The sequence below is a fragment of the Culex quinquefasciatus genome, chromosome 3, assembly GCF_015732765.1.
Source record: "Culex quinquefasciatus strain JHB chromosome 3, VPISU_Cqui_1.0_pri_paternal, whole genome shotgun sequence".
Taxonomy (NCBI): domain Eukaryota; kingdom Metazoa; phylum Arthropoda; class Insecta; order Diptera; family Culicidae; genus Culex; species Culex quinquefasciatus.
Genome location: NC_051863.1, coordinates 4,275,555 through 4,294,075, shown reverse-complemented (window position 1 = coordinate 4,294,075; position 18,521 = coordinate 4,275,555). Strand labels below are relative to the sequence as shown.

Below are 18,521 nucleotides of genomic sequence, written 5' to 3'. Positions count from 1 at the left end.
TATTGAAATATATTTGATTAAAAAACCAACCAACTCCAATACTAACAGCTTTTAAATGCGAAAATTTCTATTCAAGAGACGATTTTTTGAATAGTGTGTGGAGAGATGAGAATTTTGCAACATTTTGACACATCATTATTAAAAAAAAATATTTCAATAATTAAAATACTAGAAAGTACTTAGTTATGAATAAATCAAAGCTCTTGTAATACATTTTTTTTGCTGATTTTCTAATAAGTTTGTTGAAACAGGAAATTAGTGTACATTTTATATGAAGAAGATAGATGGTAAAAAGCCAAATACAAAAAAAAAACAGTTCACAAGATGGTCATCAGTAAGGCTTGTGATTTTTAGCAATTTCACGTAAACCGCGTAATCCCTAAAATTTAATGAATACCGTGAAATGCCGCGAAATTCGGAATAATGTTTTGTTAAATTGCTGCTCAGTGTAGTTTAACAAGGATGTTTTAATTCAAAAACTCTATAAGACATTTTTGAAGCATTGCTTGAAAAAATGCTTGACAAATGTAGAACTCATTTTTAAAAGCATAGTTCATTGCAGTGTTTTACGAAATACAGATAATTGATTTTAAGTACCGTAAAAATCAATGTTTTTTATTTGGCATTTCGCAAAATTTCATTTTTGTCGCCGTGAAAAATATCTAGCCCTACTGTTGGGTCTCATATTACTGGTTGTAATACTACATAGAATTTAAGATAGCAATACAAAATTTACATGCGGCTGGATTACTACTTTTCCATGTGTAACGAAAGTGTTCGTTCACACACGAACAAATGAGCTCTACGAAAAGTCATTCACACAGTCACTCGACTCTCGCCACCTATCTCATTCGCGCAGAACCTGTTCTTCTGAGTCCTACTGAAATTCCGACCGTGATTGCATTCAAATGATTGCTGTCATTACGAAGCACCGCACAAGCAAGAAAGAGAGAAAAAAGAAAGAAAGAGAAAGGGGCCTTTGCCTTCGTGTCGCGCGGTTGCTTGGGTGTCGAGCTTGGCATCCGTTCGTTTCGACTTCGTGTGCGTGCACTGACGATCTCTTCGTAGGGGCGATTATGACAGGCACGCTCAGTCAGCATTCAACAATCGAGTTGATGACTGATTTTAATTTTGCACTTTTGTGTGTACGATTAAAGTGGCATGACCCATATTTACTGAACTCAACTTAGCAACCAAAAATGAAAACCTTCTGACCTTTTATTGACTTGGCGGAACAATTGCATTTCATATGGGCTCCTTTCAACTTGCGGTTAAAACTTTTACCATCTGATATGGTATAAGCTGGAAAGATATTGCGAGCCTTCTGGTATTAGGATTTACTGAGTGTTACTACGAAGCAGAAAGAAACCCCCGTTTGCGAAGCGTTGCACGCAAATTTCACCACCAAACCAAACCACCCATTTCCCGGAGGAAATTCAACTTACCCCACTTCGGTGGGTCACTTCCGGCTGCTCGACGACCAGCTTGTACCACACAAGCCAGAAGATGCAGCTGAGCGCGAGCGAGATGAACAAGTTGATGTGAATTCGGATGCGGGTGCACTTCAGAGTCCTGCAGGAGTGGAGCGAAAATCAAGGAAAAAGATTATATTTGAAGACAGCAGTGTCGGTTATTGGATGACTCGACTCGGGGAAAACCACCACCACCACCAACCGACCAGCTGGGAAAGTGATAAGACAAACACATGTGCTTCTTGTGGGGGGGGGAGAGTAATGATGATTGCACGTTTTATGCACGAGCGATAATGCAGTGATAATGGCGGGTAATTTTGAACTGAAGGCGCTGTGATTGTGCAAGTTTCTCGGAAGGAATAGTGAACGGTGCGGAAATTTTGTTTGAAAAACTTCGTTTTATTATCATAGCTGAAAGTGGAAAATAACAGAGTTCAAAATCAACCAATTTCCAGCCATCACCAGTGTGACACGTGTTATCCACACACAAAAAAAAATACAAACCAGTCAGAAGTTGCAAAATGCAAATTCATCATACAACAGATTTCAATCAAAATATTTTCACCGAACCCATCACCCATTCCATACACTTCCAGGAATGTTGAGACTAGTAGAAGCGATTGTTGATGGTAAACCTCAAAGGCTACATTTTATATCTGGCGCTATTGTCGGAATAAAATGCGTTTTGTTGATTTTCGCTACTGCACACATTTCGTCACATTTGCATATCCACGTAACTTTTTACATTTATTTGAAAACTTTTCCCAAAAAAAATCATCATGCAAGATAGATGGTCTCCATGAATCATCGTTTTGGGGAGCGAAAAAAAACCCGCTGAAAATCTTGCGCTGCGGTTCTTCGGGCATCCCTCGAAACGATACTTTGGGGGGTAGTTTTTCAGCGGGAATCTTCCTCCCAAATAAAAATTATGGATGAGCGGCAGGATCATAAACCGTGTAAGGATATGCACTCCCCACATGTTGAACCCGCAGCGGCAGTGGAGCTTACTTTTTATATAGATTTTATGGGCTCTCGACTGATATCTCGTCGGGGGAGCAATGATGGTGGAAAAATAAAGGCCCAATTTATTGATTGTCGATAATAATGGTTTCACCGCGGGAAGAACGCTGTGGGTTTATGGAATTTAAATTTGGTATGAGATGATTTTGGTGCTTTTTTTTGTGGTAACTTTTATCCGTTCTTCACTCAATAGATTAATTGCCTTAATTTTGCTTTGTGCAACAATTTTTGAAGTTTTTATAAATCATACCGTGTCAAATATAATCAATCTCATTCCTACTTCCATATAAATGTGTTGCAATCACGTTATCAAAAAGCTAAAAAAAACAACAATTTAATTGCTACAATAACAAACACCAAAAGCTAATATTGCAGAAAGTGACATATAAATTCTAAACATATCACACGTCGCTTCAGCATTCATGATGTTTGGAATAAACCTAATGCGCGTAAAAATAGGGTTTCCAGAAAATATTTTTTTTTAATTTTCACTACAACAAAAAACATAATCACAAAACCTTTAGGCGGTGCAAAATTACATCTTGAACATTGACGATTCATAAGACTTTAATAAAGATACTGTCCAACAAAGGGATTTCACTAAATTTTAAGCTGTAAAATTTAACTCGAAATCTGGGAGTGCCATTTTTTTCGAACGTCAGCCAGATTAAAGGTTTATCGTTATATGTGCAAAATTATGACAGATTACGACAGATTTTATATTTTCTGCCATTTTTGATTTTTTTTTAATTCAGATAAACGAGTTTAATATAAAAAAATATTTATTTTCAACAAAAATGGTAATTCAACTTTTTTGAAGCCGAAAATCAATTAACCCAACAGAATTTTTCGATGTCTTGAAATAGTTCATATCCTCTGAACATTCATATTGTTCGGCCCGATCGTCCAGTCCCCTACGTTGTGCATTACTGCGGGGACGTCCGGAACAAGAAAACGAAACGAAACTACGACGGCGGACGAAGACACCACTGGGAGGACGGTACAATAAAATAAAACACGGCGACTTTCTTGGTCCCGATGAGACGACCAGTCTCAACGGGTGTCAAAACGCAACAGAACGAATTTATTTCACACAAATTACAATGTACAATCAAAACATAAACAAACTCACAGAACGTCACTTGTCACATTTGACGTTAGTTTGTACTCACCCCCCCGTGCGACGGGGGGTAATAAATAATCGCCGATAATAGGGTCCGCGACCCAACACATATTTTTAACTGGTTTTGTCCTGGCAATCCTGCTTTGATGATTATGATGCAATACAAAAGAAGTCTCTTTTCATGTTTACACTTCCTTTGAATGTGCACAGTAATAGTAGTTTATGCAACACGTTGAAAAAAGAGAATTTTTTCAGCACGAGTCGTACATTTATCCAACGAGGTTCACCGAGTTGGATAAATACGAAGAGTGCTGAAAAAATCAAGTTTTGCAACGAGTTCCATACAATATTTTTTGCAATTCCGAAAAACACCCATTGAGTGAAATTTAAAGTCGAATTTTCATGTATTTTGTCAATAATTGTTTAAATCAAAAAATGTTGAAAAGTGTTACTTTTCGAAACAAGTGCTGAAAAGTAGAACTTTTCAGCATTTATTTTGAAAAGTGTTGCTATTTGATTCTGTTATTTTTGGTACAGAAAAATAGGCTATTTCGTCGTTCAAGAATGACAGGAAAAGTAAGTAGTTTCAGGACGGAATTGCAAAAAAAAATATTTTTATATGGTTTAACATTTAATATATTTTTTTTTTAGAAAACATTTATTCATGACAAATGTGTAACTTACATAGAAGCTCGTGAGAGGTTACACCAGTTTCTGCTAAATATCCCTTTGTTACACATTAATTAGGGTAAAATTAAGAGGAAATTTTCATCGCTAAAATTGTATTTAATATATGTTTGGGCCACAGCAAAAAAAAAATTTGTTTGAAATTTTCTTTGAAAATACGGAGCAAACATATATTATTAAGGTCGCTGGATTTCATATATTGTTAAGGTCGCTGCAAATATTTTTTGAAGTTTATGTCCCTTGACCTCGACATGCTGCGACAAGCCGGCCTACTTTTCCTTACCAAAATCAACAGATTTAAAAATCATTACCTTTAAATGCCAGTGCTGAAAAGTTCTACTTTTCAGCACTGAAATGGGTGCTGAAAAGTTGAATTTTTCAACACTTGAAGCGAAAAGTAATATTTTTCAATATTGTTTTGTTTTGAACGTCGCTTTTACTTAATACACGGATGTTTGTCAATTGTAATTTTAATTCAAAAAGCGTTTTTTGGAATTGCAAAAAAAAAATGAAAAATCTTGTTTTCGCAACTTGTTGCATAAACTACTATGTCGTTGTCTATTTTTTGATTCTCGAGCTTTAGTATGACTCAAAAACCACTCTAAAATAAATTAGAACGTATAAATCCAAGATGGCAGCCAACATCCCGGTGATGTCATATTGAAAAAATGCTTTAATTAATTTAAAAGGTAATCAAATTTTAAAATTTGACTAAAATGAGGTAACAGAACTTAAATTGTTATTAAACATATGTTTAACATAAAAAATTAAAAAAAGGAAAAACATTTTTTTTCCGTGATTCGATTATCTGAAGTCCCATACAAACCTTCGGTTAATCGAACTTCGGATAATCGAAACTTCGGATAATCGAAACTTCGGATAATCAAGGCTTCGGATAATCGAGTCTGGACTGTATTAGTTTCAAACAAGCTAAATATTGACGGAATGTTTTTTTCGCCAAAACAAAACTTTGTGTTGAATTAAACTAAAATGCCAAATATGTTCAAACGAGCCCAAACATGCTAAATATGATAAAAAAAACGCAAGAAAATATTGATGTTTTATGCTCTCTGATTTTTAGGCCCGATTCTGAAAAGGGGGCTAAATAAACCTTAAAAAACATTTGCAACAGGTTATCCAAAATTTAAATTTTTTATGTTAAGCAAAGTAAAATTTGAAACTATTTTATATACCTTGTAAAGCGTTTATTTTTGAGTTTTTGATCAAACAAAGCATTAAAAGGTGTTTTTACAAATTTTGTACTTTTGGACCAAGATAGGAAAAAAAAGGCTTTAAGGCCTTTTTAAGTAGCAAATCGGTTATAATGTATAGAGCATTCTTGTAGTACTATATTTTTTTTAATTTGATCTTGACCAAAGCCGAGAGACAACATATTTGAATAAAATTTGTAAAAGCCTTATAAGGAGATCAGCAAATTTCCATTTGTGCTGGAGTTAAGGAGAGTTCGAAATCTTGTACTGGAGTTATAATTGTTTGAAAAATACGGGTTTCGGGAAAAAACAGACAGCCCAAAAAAATTAATTTCATTTTTATATGCAAATTCAAATTTGCAAACGAAATGAACTATTTTTTTGCACTTATTTTAAGTCACAAGCATTTTAAGTTTAAAATATTTCAAAAATGTTCAATTATTGACACTTGAATAGATCATATTTTTAAACCTACGATATCTCGAAGACTATTGGTCAATAAGCTTTTGTGAAATTTACTGTATTTCTCCCAGCCTTTCGAAATAATGTTGCAACAGGGTCCTTATCCATAAAAAAAATATTTCATCCTAAGGTTAGGAAATTTTTCAAAAATCATATCTAATTAAAAAAAATAGAAATTTTTGCATTTCATTAAAAAAATGTCGATTGTTAATACCTATGACCTTTGATTTAAAAATTAAATTTTAAATTATGCCATTTCTTCATAAATTTTTAATTTATGTAATCTTCATTTTCATATATAGGTCATTCCAGGTCAACTGGGTACACTTTTGGACTCGACCTTCACCGATTTGGACCAAACATCGATAGTTAACAGAAAACCCAAGTTTGGTGCTGATTGGACCATCCCGCTATTTTTGGCACCGCCCTCTTTTTTGACGATTTTCTAAAAAACTTTTTTTTCTTTTAATCATAACTTTGTAACTATTTGAGCAAAAGACTTCCTACAGGTTGCATTTAATAGGAAATTGTCCAAGAAATTCGATAAAAATCAAATTTTAACCCTTAAATGCCTCCTAATATTATGTTTTAACGTTTTAAGTATAAAACATCAGTTTTAACCAATTCTTTATGTTTTCATTTGTTTTATTTCATCACTATCGTCTTCCCCGAACAATTTTACATAATAATCAATATAAACCTCAAACTAAAATGAGCTATTGGCGAGAAACAGCGATTTTACTTAAAAAAAAAAGTTTGATTTTACGCAGCACTCGGAAGTACATGATGTACTTTTCTACAAATAGGGTTGAATCCCGCATATTTCGGTTTTTATATGTGAGAAACTTATTTCGGATTTGAATCCATAGGACAGAGTGCTGCGCAAAATCAAACTTTTTTTTTCAGTAAAATCGCTGTTTCTTGCCTATAGTTCATTTTAGTTTGAGGTTTTTTGTAATTTTACCAACCCGCCCACCCCCCCCAAAAATAATCCAAAAATTTAGAACAAAAAATATAATTTTTCAAAAAACATACAAATTTGTCTGAATTGGCAAATTTTTTGGCTGAAATCGAGAGTATTTTTGTTCGTGTCCTGGATACATTTTTCAAATTATTCCATCGCTGATCACCCTATTTCACTTCTTCCTTTTTTTTCCTCCTGCCGTAACTAATGATTTCAATTTAGCGCGCGAATAATTCCATCGTAACTTCACAAAGCTGCGACTGCTGCCACCAGTAACAAAAAAAAAGAAGCTAAACACGCTGCTCAACAATCATATGACTTGCTCTGAGTGACGTTAACGAGATGGGTTCGGGATGTGCGTTTTAAGCAAATTCAGAAAAAAAAGATGGAAATAAAAAGTACATCTGCTTAAACTTACCTAAAGCTAAAGAAGACACACAGCGATACGATGAGCGTTACGAGCGAGATGGTGTAGCCACCGATGTATAAATCATTCACCAGACGGCGGAACTGTGTTGCGAAAACGAATGAGAGAGAATTAATGGAAAAGTTAATCTTTTGCTATAGACGTGTGTTTTTTTTTTCGGAAGTGTCATGTTATCAGGAAAAAATCTGAAGAGGTAATTTCGCTTAGTCCGGAACAAGGCTGTCGCAAGGTTAAGCTGCCCCGGATGATGCATAACCGATACTGCGGAAGATGGCAACTTAATAGAGGTGATCCCTCCCATGGAAAACATTGTTTGTATATTCATAGTGCTCGTGATTTTTCCATCATGCTGAACTATAAAATTGCATGCATCATCGCAAACGTGCTTTGTCGAGATCAGGATCAAAACAGCATTAGATTTGAGTGAACTAGGGTAAAGGATCAAATGTTGGTTCATTGTTTTGCTTAAGTACAAATAATTATTCAAATATAATTTCTAACTAAATTAATTTTAATGTTTCTGTTTCTGTTTACAGTTTTTCGACAAATTGTGTTTAGATCTAAATTGAATGCAAATACCTTATCATCTGTTTCGAGCTAAGAATGATGTTTCTCATTGTAAATAAATTATTATTTTGAAACTTTAAATTCCCAGTAAATTTGTATCTAGCTTGTGATGGATCAATGGATCAAAACATTTAAAAAGAAACATAAATTCAGTGAGCTTGGATTGGGTATTGAGTCATGGAAAAACTTTGTCCAATTAAATCTCCCTGCCTTCAACCCCAAACTAAGATTCCTCAATAGTTTTTCCTCCAACACTTTCATTCATTACTCAAGCTGTCAATTAGTCTTATCGTCGTAGTTTTTCCACCGCAGTGTTTTTGTGTTCGCTCAACTGGTTCGTCAGCAAAAACCAACTGTTTTTCATCGCAGCAGGATGTAGCAAATTGATCACTTCCAGAATTTATCTTCTGCAAGTAGTCGCAACCAAGTTGAAGGTCGTCGTTTCGCTTACGTTTGTTTTCCCTTCTATTTTTATAAATCAATGTTATTTTGCCATTTTTCTGAGCGAAAACTCCATTCAACCGAAGTAAAAAGAAAATTACTGCAATATTTCGCCCTCTCCCGTCCGCAATTTATGCCCATTAAATCAAATTAACGATTGTACTGAATGGGCCATTATTGCATCATAACATTAGTCCCCGCTTGTTGACGGGGAAAACCGCCAATTTTCCGAAAAGCCTTCCGCGGGGAGGGCTTTCAGCATGATTAATTATTGTCTGACCCAAACTTACACACGCACACGCACACAATGTTGACGAGCCTCGTCGTCACTTTCGAGTATAGGGAAATTCATGTTCACACTTGAGAACCATCGGTGGTTGACTCGCTGATTGACACCGGCTGTAATTATGGGAGGTTTGGGGTTGTAGAAGAGACTGGCGCACAAACACACAAATCTTTACCAGTTGACACATCGATGGCCTCAATATCTTTTTTTTTTACTGTTCGTGGAAGCTTTTATGAATTTTTCATGTAAAGTACTGCATTGGGGACGATCGTGGGGGCATATTTTTTCGATTGGAGCTGTCAAACAAGCCTTTTGTGCTATTTCAATGAAGAGTAACGAAGTGTTTGGAAGGACATGTAAGCAGCCAGAAATTTTGAGCCCAAAATGCAGCATGCAAATTGATTTCGGTAGAACGTGTGAGCTTTGATGCAGGGGTGGTTGACTTTTTTCTTTGTGGCAATTTTATCAACATTTTGTTCCCAAAAATGTGTTGGTTTATCTCTTTTAAAAAAAGCAATTTTTCAGCAAAAATGCCATCTTTTGAGCCATTCCAAATTTGCCAGCGTTGCCAGTTTTTCGGAAAAAAATCATGATTTTGGAAAACATAAAAAAATTGTATCACCAAAAAAATTAACATCCTTCCCAACGAGCAAAAAAAATGAAGATCTGATAACCCTATCAAAAGTTTTGAGCACTTAAGTGTTTATGTAACACTTGTTTGAATCCAGATCTCAGACATTTGGTTGAAAATGCTCAATCATGCAACTCATCGTTTGGGGGATACTCAAAAGTTCTTTTGTTTTCGCGTAAAAATCCAATCCAAACCCCATATCGAAATCTATGTTAAGTTTTTAAAAAGCATGGAGAAAATAAAATATCATATAACATGGGCACTAATTTTTAAAAATGCACTCTGTCAAAATTTTACTAAAGTACTTTTTGATTAGAAATTCGATTTTCCATCAAAAATGGTGGTGAAAAATTTTTGCGACCAATATTTCGATTTTTTTTAAAAATCAGTATTGATTCAAAACAACATAAATCGGTCAAAGATGTTTTGCCCGTTCTGGAAGTTTCTGAAAAGTTGGCATTTGCAGTCATGCCTCGGTTTAACACCGCATATGGGGGATGCAAAACCGAGGCGTGCATAACCGAGGCACAGCCCAAGTAACATTTTAAGCTTTATCAAAGCTGTGACAACCGCTATAAAACCTATCAGCCAAAACCAACATTAAAACCGCCAAGTCGTAACAGCCTCCCCAGAACCCCGATAAACCTCACTTAAAACCCAAAAGGACCTCCGCAAAAGGTTGCTACGGCCTATTTATAGAACTCACATAGGAGTTCAAGGCTTTTCAACGAAATCCTAACAACCTCCTTAAAGCCTTGATAAAGCCTTTGTTAAAACCTTGTTAGGAGTTAGGGAAAATGACATTTCATACGTCTTCATGCGTCTTATGACAAACAGATTTTATTCTGGCAAAAAAATGAGTCTTCGTCTTGCCAAATGAAATTATGGAGATGGTTGTCAAAAATGGTAATGATGATATGATAGATATTGGAGGTAATTGAAATAATTTCAAACCTTATTTCTCGAAATTGGTGGCTCAAATTCAGCTGCGGTTAAAATTTTATTGATGATTGTAGGGGAGATAGAGCCAAAAAAATCAACTCGCTTCATCAAAAATCATTATTTTGTAATCATAGTTTTTAATGTTAAAAAATATTGTGTTGCAAATCTTTGCAAAAAATGTTTAAATTATGTTTGAACTTCTGTGGCTATGCTAACGATGTCACAAATTCATCATAATTGTGTGTTTTCATCAAATTTATGATTTTTATTTTTTTTTCTGCCAAGATGGTGGTCAATCATATTCAATCAGAGCACGCGTTTAGCGCCATATTTATGCACTGCTTTTTGGCCGCGATAAATGCTCTATTAGGAGCTTATGGTTTTAAGTGAGCTTTTTGCATGCCTAATGGCACTTGACAGCTACAACACCCTTGGTTTTAACAAAGCATGCGATAAAACCGTTTGGCATGGCATTGCCATCTGGTTTTCAAGCCTCTATTAAAACTTTCATAAAACCTTATTGAAAGCCAGTCGGCTTTTATTTTCTCCCAGTTTTATGTCCGAGGCATAAAACCTTGTTAGAACCTATTAATTAGCTCTTGCTTGTTGGTTGCGGTGAATGCCCAAATAAAACTATTAAGCAATCAAGATGCTACAATAAAACCTTAATAAAACTTGGTGGTGGCTAGTTGGTTTAAAAATGTTACTTGGGAGAGCTTATGGGATTTTGGCTATATGGGAGACATTGGCTTTAATCGTACGAAAAATCATGCAAACATCAAAAAATTATAGTGTTTTGAAATCGGGATGATATCAGCTATCCATTAAAATTATTATTTCATGGAAATTTTTACAAAAATACGTATTTTTCCTGTATTTTGAAAATGCATTTTTTTTTTCTCTGAAGAAACCAACAATATATTGTTATTGCAATATGGGTATCAAATGATCAGGTTTTTTTTTCATACATTTTGGATGTAATAACAACATTTTTAGAAAATACTCAAAATTTTCTCAAAACTACGTCTTTTTGAAAAAAAAACTCCAAATTTTAATATTTACAATATGGGTATCAAACGATCGGGTTTTTTTTTTCATACATTTCGAATGTAATAACAACATTTTTAGAAAATACTCAAAATTTTCACAAAACTACGTATTTTCGAATAAAATACTCAAAATTTCCGTTTTTACAATGTGGGTATTGAACGATCGGGATTTTTTCATACATTTCGAATGTAATAACAATATTTTATGACAATACTCCAAATTTTCACAAAACTACGTTTTTTCGAAAAAAAAAAATACTCAAAATTTCCGTTTTTACGGTGTGGATGTCGAACGATCGAAATTTTTTCATATATTTCGAATGTAATAACAATATTTTTTTGAAAATACTCGAAATTTTCACAAAACTACGTATTTTCAAAAAAAAATACTAAAAATTTCCGTTTTTACAATGTGGGTGTCAAACGATCGGGATTTTTCCATACATTTCGAAAGTTATTAAAAATAAAAATACTTAAAATTTTCTCAAAACTACGTATTTTTGAAAAAAAAATTGACTATTTGATAACCATATTGTAAAAATTGAAATTTTGAAAAGTTTTACAAAACTATGTAGTTTTGTGAAAATTTTGAGTATTTTCAAAAATAAATATTTTTATTACATTCGAAAAGTATGAAAAAATCCCGATCGTTTGACACCCACATTGTAAAAACGGAAATTTTTAGTTTTTTTTTTTGAAAATACGTAGTTTTGTGAAAATTTTGAGTATTGTCAAAAAAATATTGTTATTACATTCGAAATATATGAAAAAATCCCGATCGTTTAATACCCATATTGCCAAATTTAAATTTTGAGTATTTTATTCGAACATACGTAATTTGTGAACATTTTGAGTATTTTCTAAAAATGTTGTTATTACATTCGAAATGTATGAAAAAATTCCGATCGTTTGATACCCATATTGTAAAAATTGAAATTTTGAGTATTTTTTTTCAAAAAACGTAGTTTTGTGAAAATTTGGAGTATTTTCTAAAAATTTTGTTATAATATCCGAAATGTATGAAAAAACCTGATCATTTGATACCCATATTCCAATAACAATATATTTTTGGATTCTTTAAAGAAAAAAACTGCATTTTCAAAATGCAGGAAAAATACGTATTTTTGTGAATATTTTCATGAAATAATAATTTTAATGGAAAACTGGCATCATCCCGATTTCAAAACACTATAATTTTTTGATGTTTGCATGATTTTTCATACGATTAAAGCCAATGTCTTCCATATAGCCAAACACCCATAAGCTCTGTGCATCAGTTAAGCACTGGGCCGTGCTTAACCGAGGCAGCTGAACGTTGCAAAACCGGGGCAGTGCAAAACCGAGGCGTGCAAAACCGAGGCATGACTGTATAAGTCAAATGTTCATGTATTTAGATAATTAACCGCTTAAATCAACAAATATTGAAAAGTATTACTTTTCTAAACAAGTGTAAAAATGTTCAACTTTTCAGCATCCATTTCAGTGTTGAAAAGTAGAACTTTTTAGCATTTATTTTAAAAAGAGTTTCTATTCGATTTTATTATTTTTGGTACAGAAAAGTAGACTTTTTTATCGTTCAAGAATGATAGGAAATGTAAGTAGTTTCACGACGGAATTGAAGATTTTCAAACCGTCATCATTTCAGGCTGCAAATTATTGAAAATCATGTCTATTTTCGAATTTTCAAAAATAGAAGGGGTCGTGCCGCCCCTCCATCATGCGGTATCGAAAAATGAATCTCAAATTCGTGATCAGCATAAAAATTAACAAAACAAATCGAAGAGGGGTCGGGGCTTTTTTCCGATTTCGTGTGAGTTGGAGTATATTTTTTAATAGTTTTTTTTTTTTAGTTTTTCAATTCAATTCAAACTGCAAAATAATCTAAACGTTTCTAGCACCCCTACTCTTCGCATTACTCTATATTCAACATAGGCAAATGTCGTACGCCTCGCCGCAAATTTGCGCTCCCAATGTTTGGGTGAAATTTATAAATTCGTATGCATTAATAGAAATTTATTCAGCAAACCCCCTCGAGACACGTGAAAGCCACATTGAACAAAAATTTCACGGTTCGTTACCGACACTGAGTCTTCGGTATAAGTTCTACTCAGTACTAGTTGCGGTTTTGTCTGCCAGCAGCAACAGCTCTCGCTCTCTGCTCGGCTGAGATGTGGAACGAATTGGAATACCGTAAACTGGGGTTACTTTGATAGCCCGGGGTGACATTGATAGAAATTTGATTTGACCACTAATTTTGATACATCCAATGTAACAGTCACATTTTTGCATATATGTTCGATAATAAGCTATCCCTTAATGCTTACATACTCAAAATTCTCAAAAATGTTTAGATATTAATTTGACGGGCATTTGAAAAACCTATCAAAGTCACCCCGGGCTATCAAAGTCACCCCAGTTTACGGTACTTTGCAATGTTGGCTGTATGAGTTTAGTTTAGGGGGTTTATTGATTGAATTTGGAAATTACATTCGAATTTGTTTGAAATAGGTTTTCGATCAGATTTTATCTATTATTGCATTATTAGAACCAGGAAAATTGAATTTCCAGAACTGCTCATTTGTGACAATTTGCATCCAACCTACCTTCATATCCTCCAAATCGACACAGTTGGTGTAGTTGGACCATTCCCGGCCAGATTCCGGATGCACAAACCAGGAACCGTTGGTGTTGCATCTGTAATTGATACGAAATTAAACACCAATTACCTCTGTCGACAATGCTGGCATTGCACGCATCGTCGAGCACACAACACCCACACTCGGAACGCCAGCCGATTGGCGTCGAAGCCCAGCACGAAATTGGGACAGTAATTCTCGGCCACGGTCCCGGCAGGTTGCGCATCCCAGCAGGTCCACCCGTCGAAACGCCGCGGACAGAATAATTGCTGCTGCTGCTGCTGCTGGTCGTGTAAATCCTGAGGTTGATTGGTGTCGTAACTTTTGAGGGCAGCTGCAAATGTTGGCAATGGAAAACAGATAAATTTTTTAAGTATGTAAATGAAATGCTGGAAAAGTTTATTTATGATGCATACACGATAAGCAAAGAAAAAATGCATAATTAACAAATAATAGACAAAAGTCATCATTACAGACTACCAAGAACATTTATCAACCGTTGGAACCATTTTCGGTTTGCCAAATCCCAAATGTGTGGTCAAACTAGGGGAAATCCCTGGCCAGCTACAACCGCAGAACTTTCCGAATGCACCTGTGCCTGGTGTGGTCACTTTGAAACTCCCAAGATTACCTTGAAACGTTGACGACGACGACGACGACGACGTCGATCCAATCAAAGCAAGACAGAGGCTCTGCTCGTTGCACTGGAAAAAGGCACATAAAGTTTTCCCCCAAGGGATTGACACTTTCAGACACTTTCCGGCTGTGAACGGTGTTCTTTTTAGTTTGCCCTGGCAGTTTAAGGCTACCGTGGGAGAGGCAGCCACGTGGAGAGTGAAAGTTTTTACCGCTTTTCCTCTTTTGAACACTATCATTTTTTTGTCATTTTTGTCATTTTTGTCATTTTTGTCATTTTTGTCATTTTTGTCATTTTTGTCATTTTTGTCATTTTTGTCATTTTTGTCATTTTTGTCATTTTTGTCATTTTTGTCATTTTTGTCATTTTTGTCATTTTTGTCATTTTTGTCATTTTTGTAATTTTTGTCATTTTTGTAATTTTTGTCATTTTTGTCATTTTTGTCATTTTTGTCATTTTTGTCATTTTTGTCATTTTTGTCATTTTTGTCATTTTTGTCATTTTTGTCATTTTTGTCATTTTTGTCATTTTTGTCATTTTTGTCATTTTGTCATTTTGTCATTTTTGTCATTTTGTCATTTTGTCATTTTGTCATTTTGTCATTTTTGTCATTTTTGTCATTTTTGTCATTTTTGTCATTTTGTCATTTTTGTCATTTTTGTCATTTTTGTCATTTTTGTCATTTTTGTCATTTTGTCATTTTTGTCATTTTGTCATTTTTGTCATTTTGTCATTTTGTCATTTTTGTCATTTTTGTCATTTTGTCATTTTTGTCATTTTTGTAATTTTTGTAATTTTGTCATTTTGTCATTTTTGTCATTTTGTCATTTTTGTCATTTTGTCATTTTGTCATTTTTGTCATTTTGTCATTTTGTCATTTTGTCATTTTTGTCATTTTTGTCATTTTGTCATTTTTGTCATTTTTGTCATTTTTGTCATTTTTGTCATTTTGTCATTTTTGTCATTTTTGTCATTTTTGTCATTTTTGTCATTTTTGTCATTTTTGTCATTTTTGTCATTTTTGTCATTTTTGTCATTTTTGTCATTTTTGTCATTTTTGTCATTTTTGTCATTTTTGTCATTTTTGTCATTTTTATAGTTTTTATAGTTTTTAGTTTTTAGCTTTTAGTTTTTAGTTTTTAGTTTTTAGTTTTTAGTTTTTAGTTTTTAGTTTTTAGTTTTTAGTTTTTAGTTTTTAGTTTTTAGTTTTTAGTTTTTAGTTTTTAGTTTTTAGTTTTTAGTTTTTAGTTTTTAGTTTTTAGTTTTTAGTTTTAGTTTTTAGTTTTTAGTTTTTAGTTTTTAGTTTTTAGTTTTTAGTTTTTAGTTTTTAGTTTTTAGTTTTTAGTTTTTAGTTTTTAGTTTTTAGTTTTTAGTTTTTAGTTTTTAGTTTTTAGTTTTTAGTTTTTAGTTTTTAGTTTTTAGTTTTTAGTTTTTAGTTTTTAGTTTTTAGTTTTTAGTTTTTAGTTTTTAGTTTTTAGTTTTTTTTTAGTTTTTAGTTTTTAGTTTTTAGTTTTTAGTTTTTAGTTTTTAGTTTTTAGTTTTTAGTTTTTAGTTTTTAGTTTTTAGTTTTTAGTTTTAGTTTTTAGTTTTTAGTTTTTAGTTTTTAGTTTTTAGTTTTTAGTTTTTAGTTTTTAGTTTTTAGTTTTTAGTTTTTAGTTTTTAGTTTTTAGTTTTTAGTTTTTAGTTTTTAGTTTTTAGTTTTTAGTTTTTAGTTTTTAGTTTTTAGTTTTTAGTTTTTAGTTTTTAGTTTTTAGTTTTTAGTTTTTAGTTTTTAGTTTTTAGTTTTTAGTTTTTAGTTTTTAGTTTTTAGTTTTTAGTTTTTAGTTTTTAGTTTTTAGTTTTTAGTTTTTAGTTTTTAGTTTTTAGGTTTTAGTTTTTAGTTTTTAGTTTTTTATTTTTAGGTTTTAGTTTTTAGTTTTTAGTTTTTAGGTTTTAGTTTTTAGTTTTTAGTTTTTAGTTTTTAGGTTTTAGTTTTTAGTTTTTAGTTTTTAGTTTTTAGTTTTTAGTTTTTAGTTTTTAGTTTTTAGTTTTTAGTTTTTAGTTTTTAGTTTTTAGTTTTTAGTTTTTAGTTTTTAGTTTTTAGTTTTTAGTTTTTAGTTTTTAGTTTTTAGTTTTTAGTTTTTAGTTTTTAGTTTTTAGTTTTTAGTTTTTAGTTTTTAGTTTTTAGTTTTTAGTTTTTAGTTTTTAGTTTTTAGTTTTTAGTTTTTAGTTTTTAGTTTTTAGTTTTTAGTTTTTAGTTTTTAGTTTTTAGTTTTTAGTTTTTAGTTTTAGTTTTTAGTTTTTAGTTTTTAGTTTTTAGTTTTTAGTTTTTAGTTTTTAGTTTTTAGTTTTTAGTTTTTAGTTTTTAGTTTTTAGTTTTTAGTTTTTAGTTTTTAGTTTTTAGTTTTTAGTTTTTAGTTTTTAGTTTTTAGTTTTTAGTTTTTAGTTTTTAGTTTTTAGTTTTTAGTTTTTAGTTTTTAGTTTTTAGTTTTTAGTTTTTAGTTTTTAGTTTTTAGTTTTTAGTTTTTAGTTTTTAGTTTTTAGTTTTTAGTTTTTAGTTTTTAGTTTTAGTTTTTAGTTTTTAGTTTTTAGTTTTTAGTTTTTAGTTTTAGTTTTTAGTTTTTAGTTTTTAGTTTTTAGTTTTTAGTTTTTAGTTTTTAGTTTTTAGTTTTTAGTTTTTAGTTTTTAGTTTTTAGTTTTTAGTTTTTAGTTTTTAGTTTTTAGTTTTTAGTTTTTAGTTTTTAGTTTTTAGTTTTTAGTTTTTAGTTTTTAGTTTTTAGTTTTTAGTTTTTAGTTTTTAGTTTTTAGTTTTTAGTTTTTTAGTTTTTAGTTTTTAGTTTTTAGTTTTTAGTTTTTAGTTTTTAGTTTTTAGTTTTTAGTTTTTAGTTTTTAGTTTTTAGTTTTTAGTTTTTAGTTTTTAGTTTTTAGTTTTTAGTTTTTAGTTTTTAGTTTTTAGTTTTTAGTTTTTAGTTTTTAGTTTTTAGTTTTTAGTTTTTAGTTTTTAGTTTTTAGTTTTTAGTTTTTAGTTTTTAGTTTTTAGTTTTTAGTTTTTAGTTTTTAGTTTTTAGTTTTTAGTTTTTAGTTTTTAGTTTTTAGTTTTTAGTTTTTAGTTTTTAGTTTTTAGTTTTTAGTTTTTAGTTTTTAGTTTTTAGTTTTTAGTTTTTAGTTTTTAGTTTTTAGTTTTTAGTTTTTAGTTTTTGGGTAATTCTCCGCCAACTCACACAGCAGTTGCCCCGACCCCTCTTCGATTTGCGTGAAACTTTGTCCTAAGGGGTAACTTTTGTCCCTGATCACGAATCCGAGGTCCGTTTTTTGATATCTCGTGACGGAGGGGCGGTACGACCCCTTCCATTTTTGAACATGCGAAAAAAGAGGTGTTTTTCAATAATTTGCAGCCTGAAACGGTGATGAGATAGAAATTTGGTGTCAAAGGGACTTTTATGTAAAATTAGACGCCCGATTTGATGGCGTACTCAGAATTCCGAAAAAACGTATTTTTCATCGAAAAAAACACTAAAAAAGATTTAAAAATTCTCCCATTTTCCGTTACTCGACTGTAAAAAATTTTGGAACATGTCATTTTATGCGAAATTTAATGTACTTTTCGAATCTACATTGTCCCAGAAGGGTCATTTTTTCATTTAGAACAAAATTTTTCATTTTAAAATTTCGTGTTTTTTCTAACTTTGCAGGGTTATTTTTTAGAGTGTCACAATGTTCTACAAAATTGTAGAGCAGACAATTACAAAAATTTTGATATATAAACATAAGGGGTTTGCTTATAAACATCACGAGTTATCGCGATTTTACGAAAAAAAGTTTTGAAAAAGTTGGTCGTCATCGATCATGGCCGTTCATGGTCACCCGCGACAGACACGGACGACGAAACAAAGAGAAACGCAAAAAGTAACTTTTTCAAAACTTTTTTTCGTAAAATCGCGATAACTTGTGATGTTTATAAGCAACCCCCATATGTCTATATATCAA

General features: G+C 32.0%; 1 protein-coding gene across 1 annotated transcript in view; it reads right to left on the bottom strand.

Moving 5' to 3' along the window:
* Positions 1–18,521, bottom strand: part of LOC6044724 (calcitonin gene-related peptide type 1 receptor) — a 60,478-nt gene that overhangs the window by 19,452 nt on the left and 22,505 nt on the right. Inside the window, exons 3-6 of the mRNA XM_038263646.1 lie at positions 14,060–14,252; positions 13,886–13,976; positions 7,358–7,449; positions 1,446–1,572 (exon numbers count right to left, since the gene is read on the bottom strand). Coding sequence (XP_038119574.1) covers positions 1,446–1,572; positions 7,358–7,449; positions 13,886–13,976; positions 14,060–14,252 — 503 coding nt within the window. The remainder of the gene's footprint in view (positions 1–1,445; positions 1,573–7,357; positions 7,450–13,885; positions 13,977–14,059; positions 14,253–18,521) is intronic.